The 5,752-nt window shown below is 52.0% G+C and overlaps 1 protein-coding gene across 1 annotated transcript; it reads left to right on the top strand.

Annotated features, from left to right (window-relative positions):
* The first annotated feature begins 825 nt into the window (after positions 1–825).
* Positions 826–5,426, top strand: Tmem86a (transmembrane protein 86A). Its single transcript, XM_090348016.1, has 3 exons — positions 826–974; positions 2,992–3,256; positions 3,875–5,426. The coding sequence occupies exons 1-3, from the start codon at positions 954–956 to the stop codon at positions 4,309–4,311; spliced, it is 723 nt and encodes a 240-aa protein (XP_090204142.1). The 5' UTR covers positions 826–953; the 3' UTR covers positions 4,312–5,426.
* The last annotated feature ends 326 nt before the right edge of the window (positions 5,427–5,752 follow it).

Genomic DNA, 5,752 nt, shown 5'->3' with positions numbered 1-5,752 from the left:
TACCATTCCACTCAAGTAATCCCCCTGATTCTGAACAAATACAAATGTGCTTGAATATCTCTAGTGTATATCAACATTATAGCTACTTACAGTCTATTTTTGGCAAAGTTGCTTTACATTCCTTTGGATCTGTTTTTCTGGTGTGTGTGTGTGTGTGTGTGTGAGAGGTATGCATGTGTCCAAGGGCAATTGAGAATTTGTGTTTGCTTCTATATTAGAGGCCTACATACATAGGTTACTGCTTGCTTTCTTATGTGTCTCTGTTTTATGATAAAGGATGGAAGTCAATCCATGGTTGTTGGTTTTGTGTTTTTGTATATTTGTTTAGCGATTAGCAAGTGCCTACACTTGTTTAGTGTAATTGTGTCTTTGTATCACGTTAGAATTATGAGTCTCTGGGTTCTAGCTGTATCTATATACATACATGTATAGATACGGTTATGTTTGTCGTGCCTTTGTAGACTGCATGTTCAAAGCCTGAAGGGAATTTCTCTTTGCTTTTGATTCCCGAGCTATGAGAAAATGTTTCCAAACGCCTGCCCTGGGCAGAGTTATGTTTGTTTTTGAGCAAAGTTTGCTCCTCACTCAGGCATCACAGGGGTCACGGTCACGTTCCGGGATGCGCTGGCCCCGCCTCCAAGATGGGCGTGGCCTCCCGGTTCCGCCTCCGACCCTTGGGAAAACCTCATTTTTCCAGGCAGAAACTCTGAAAGTTCAGCCGGCGCCGCCAGGCGGGCCCCGCCCACCAAGGGTTCGGGCTCGCTCATTGGTGAGGGTGGCGGTGACGTCACGGGGCTGACAGACATAACCCTCCGTTCTCGGCGCGCGGGAGGTATACTGTCCTTCATCCTCGGTTCTGTTCCGTCGTCGTTTGCTTTACCTGGCTGTAGGTCCTGGCCGCTGAAGCCCGGAGCCTGGTGCCAGACGTCGTCGCCTCCTCCACCGCCGCCGCCATGGTGTCCCCGGTCACGGTGGTGAGTGAGCGAGGGAGCGAGCGAGTCAGCGGCCCGGAGCCCACCGGTCTGAGTGACTGGCTGAGGCCGGCCCACCTGCCGGGGGGCCTGAGGAGGAGCGCGAGACCCCCGGAGCCTAAGAGCCCCCTGGCGGGAGGCGGGGGTTGTCACGGTTCCCACCCCCCCCCTCCTCGCTCCAGCTCTCCAGACCCGCAGCGCCCTCCTCCGCGCGCCCCCCAGCCGCAGGGAGGAAAACACTGGGCACATGACTCGGAAGCGTGACTTTGTTGATAGGAGCACTGGCGCGGGTAGGCGGGGTCGTGGCCCGGCGGAGCGTGGGAGACAGCGGGGCGGGGGCTGGTGGGGGGTGTGCCAGGCTGACGGGGACCTCTGGTTAATCCTGTCCCAAGTTCGTTTCCTCCTCTTCCTCACCTTACAAACAGGTCTCAGGCGTGTAGGCGGGGTCGACCCTGAGTCACAGCAGTTCTGATGAGGTGTGAGGAGAGGATGGATCCTTCTTTTCAGACTTGCACAACTCCAGCCTTTGTCTATCCTTTTTCTAATGCTGGGTTCCCATTGTGGCTCTCGTAGTCTCCCCACTTTTTCTGCTTCTCCTAGAAATCAGGAGATTGGGAGCAGGAGGCAGAGGACTTGTCTGTGCTTCGGAAGCCTAGCGGATAAACTGTTGTGAGGCACAGCATCCTTTTCCCATCTTGTTCCCTGGACGTTTCCTCACTCTGACCAGCCTTGACAGAGGACTTTCCAGGGAAAGCCAAAATTATTTCTGCTCCACGCTGTCCTGTCTGGCAGAACAAGACTAGGCTTGGCCTCTGGAGTTCTGTCTCTACCCCACCCCACTCATCATGATCTAATCAATTTCTCTAGGTATCTGGTAGGCTAGGAGTCTTCAGACTGCCCTTCTGGACAGCTTACCCAGCGAGAGACATGAGCATTTTGGGCTCAGTGTGGATTTATAGTGAACCCCAGCGGCTCCAAATTATCCTTAGAAATGGACAACTAGCAGCCTAAGGAAGAGCTTCAGGCGATCACAGACTCAGAACATCTGCAGCTGTCCCCTCCCCCAGCTTGGACTATGTATGCAGTGGCCTTGAGTACAACCTTTCTTTAGCTGCCCTCCCCCATTAATCTGGCTGAGACCAACTCAGCTGCTCCAACTTCCCCCTCTCAGTTCCCCATCTCCTCCCAGCCTGTCTGCTGGCTCCAGATCAGAAGCTGGGACAAGAAACCCTCCCCACCCCCCTTCCTGCCTCTTTCTGGTGTGCTTCAAGTCGCTCTTGTTCTCTGGGAACTGACACACACTCATCCCAGGGCCTGAAATCTCTGTTGTTTCAAGATAGTTTTCTTGCTCCCAGTCCTGGGTCTGTTTTGCTATCCGGCATCCTTAGCATCACTCCTTGTTCTTGATATCTAAGACAAGTAGCTTGGAGGCTGAGGAGCAGGCCGGTCAAGAAGGACACCCTGTGGATTGGAGGTGGTGTTGTTGCCAAGTCTCCTACATTCCTGGCACCCACCTGGTGTTGCTAAGGCTGTAAGCCTATGTCCTGGCCTCATTGCCCAAGAATCATGAGTTGGATAGTCAGGTGTCTCTGTGGTTTCCCTGTGACTTCACTCCAGTTTTCTAGAGTTAGGAAATGGGGCTAAAGCAGCTCTAGGATGGAGAAGCAGCTCCTGGGGAGAGGGTTTAAAAGGGAAAAAGCATCAGGGCTGCCGAAGGGGTTATTACCCAAAAGACTATTAGCTACTTAGAAGCAACCATTCTGGCCTAGCCAGAGAAGACAGTAATAACAGTGGAGCCCTTCCTCTTAAAATTTGAGCCTCAGAGTGATGATGAGTTTGTTCACACCCTTGGGACGGAATGGGTTGGGTTTCTGTGTCAGTTTGCCCTGTTTAGGATAGTGTGGAAAGTGGTGTGAGGTGGGAGGCTGTGGGGGGGAATAGGCCTGGGGAAGGGTCGTGGCTCAAAACTTCCCTGTGGGCTTCTGAGTGCTGAATATTGCCTTTGTCCTGTGTTTTCCAGGTGAAGAGTGAGGGACCCAAACTGGTACCCTTTTTCAAGGCCACCTGCGTGTATTTTGTGCTATGGCTGCCCTCATCCAGCCCATCCTGGGTCAGCGCCCTCATAAAGTGCCTGCCCATCTTCTGCCTCTGGCTCTTCCTTCTGGCCCATGGCTTTGGATTCCTGCTGGCTCATCCCAGTGCCACCCGAATCTTTGTGGGACTTGTCTTCTCTGCTCTAGGTGATGCCTTCCTCATCTGGCAGGACCAGGGCTACTTTGTGCATGGTCAGTGATCATAAGCATTGCTTGGGAAGGGAGTCTTGGGGTTTGTTAAAATAGGGCCCTGGGATGGAGCAAAGATCTGGAAGAGGGAAATATTAAATGGACCTGGAGGGTTCCTGAGGCCAGAGAGTGTGGGTTTTTTTTTTTTTTTTTTCCTGGTTGTGGGGTTTGAACTCTGGGCCTGAGCACTGTCCTTGAGCTCTTCATCCCAAGGCTAATGCTCTACCACATGAGCCACAGTGCCACTTCTGGTTTTCTGATGGTTAATTGGAGATAAGAGCCTTATGGGCTGGCTTTGAAGCAGGAGCCTCAGATCTCAGTCTCCTGAGTAGCTAGGATTACAGGTATGAGCCACTGCGCCCGGCTGACTGTGGGGTTTTGTTGGAGAATGGCCTTGAAGGGGATCTGTGGATCAATTCCAGGGAGTTCTTCATGGGAGGGAGTGTGTGTGTGTGTGTGTGTGTGTGTGTGTGTGTGTGACAGATCTTTACCTTTTAAGGATCTTCCCATCCCTATGACTCCCAAAGCTTCTGGGTCATCCCTAATCCCTTTCCCTCCATTCCCAGTATTCATTAATCTCCAAGGGTGCCTTTAGCATTCCTTTTCTTCTCTCATTTTCAGGTCTCCTGATGTTTGCTGTGACCCACATGCTCTACGCCTCAGCCTTTGGCATGCGACCACTGGCTCTCAGGACAGGTCTGGTGATGGGAGTGCTGTCAGGCCTGTTTTATGCACTCCTTTACCCAGGGCTCTCAGGTGCCTTCGCCTACCTGGTGGGAGTTTATGTGGCCCTCATCAGCTTCATGGGTTGGCGAGCTATGGCAGGGCTGCGGTTGGTTGGGGCAGCTTGGCGTTGGACAGAGCTGGCAGCTGGCAGTGGTGCACTGTTGTTTATCATCTCTGACATGACCATCGCTCTCAACAAGTTCTGCTTTCCGGTGCCCTACTCTCGGGCACTCATCATGTCCACCTACTATGCCGCTCAGATGCTCATCGCCCTTTCAGCAGTCGAGAGCCGAGAGCCAGTGGAAGACTACAGACTGAGCAAGGCCAATTGAGGACTCAGGGTCTGCTCACCTCTTTCCTGGGGCTGGGGTCGTGACCTGGGGAACCTGAAGGAGCTAGATCAGGGTGGCTCAGTGATCAGTGCCAGCCTGGGACATCAGGTACCTCTGGGGGAATTGACCAATTGGAGAGAAAAAGCAGAGGGATCACCCTGGCAAAGTATTGTCCTGGTTCAGGACAGTATTGAGGCAGCTTCATGCTCCTTGCTGAAGCCAGAAGTAGGCATTGTCCTACCTGTACTCCACCAGGACTGTCAAAGCCCCACTGGAGGGTGATGGTACTCCTTTCTGGACCCCTCTGTTTCTCTGCTAGGTTGAAGAGTCACTCTATCTCTACGCCTAGGACCACTGCCCATGCTGGGCTCTTCTAGTCCAACCCATTCTGTTGCACACAGAGTTGAGGGAAAGAGGGAACAAATCGGCTGAGATGATCCAGAGCTAGGGCTTGAAGCTTTCTTCCAACTAGGAATTGGGAAACTTGGAAAGGGTGCAGTCTCCCTTCCTTTGTTACTTGAACAGTTTCAATTCTTAAGTGGTAAGTGGGAAGGTGAAGGAGTATCCACCTAGGCTAGGCAACAGGAGAAACTTTAGTTTGGGCCTTGGGGATACCAAGGATTAAAGTTGTCCCTGTCTCCCTGACTGGTTGGCCCAGAGTTCAGGCCCCATACAACCACCTTCAGATCCTGTGTTCAGGATTAGGTGAACCATGCCAAAGGAAGGGGCCAGGATTGTGTGTGTGTGTGTGTGTGTGTGTGTACATACCCATGAGCGTGAGCATGTGTGGAGGTGAGTGGTATGTAGTTTTGATTCCTAACTTGCCTATGTTTTCTCTGTCATAGTCTTGTCCTGCTGTCTGTAAAAGAATCGGAGAGAGGGGGTCTCAGGGAGTTCCTGAGGGGTGTGGAGCCTGGTTCAGAGAGCTAAGACTCCTCCCCACAATGTACCAACAATGTTTTCCTCCCTGTTCTTTAGACACTGGGAACAAAATGGGGTTCTAGTGACACTCTGGAGTCTTATGCCCCAAGGCACATGCAATGCAAGGGGAGTAAGGATGGAACAACTCCATCTTTTACTGCTCATGTGAAAAAGAAATAAAATAAAAACCAAGGGCTATTGGCTTCCCTGCTTTGTCTGTCTATGTGGCACGTGCCTGTTCTGGACAGGGGCTAGAGGCATGGTGCCAAGGACCTTAGTTGTCCTCACAGCCTGGGTCACTGTCTTGGCTAGAGCAGCTTGGCGCCAGCCTGGTTCTTTGGCTGTGCTGACACTATGCTGGTTTAAGTGGGTCTCACTTCCTTGGTCACATGTGAGTATTAGGTGCTTCAGTAGGATGGGGTATGGGTATATTTTGCCATTGTACAAATTTGTCATTGATGTACTCCCTCATGCATAAGTGCCCAACAATTGTGGGACCGTTAGCTACCCAGTATCTTGT

The sequence above is a fragment of the Megascapheus bottae genome, chromosome 16 (genome assembly GCF_031878675.1).
Source record: "Megascapheus bottae isolate mThoBot1 chromosome 16, mThoBot2.hap1, whole genome shotgun sequence".
In the NCBI taxonomy this organism is placed as follows: Eukaryota; Metazoa; Chordata; class Mammalia; order Rodentia; family Geomyidae; genus Megascapheus; species Megascapheus bottae.
This window is presented reverse-complemented; position numbering and strand designations above follow the sequence as displayed.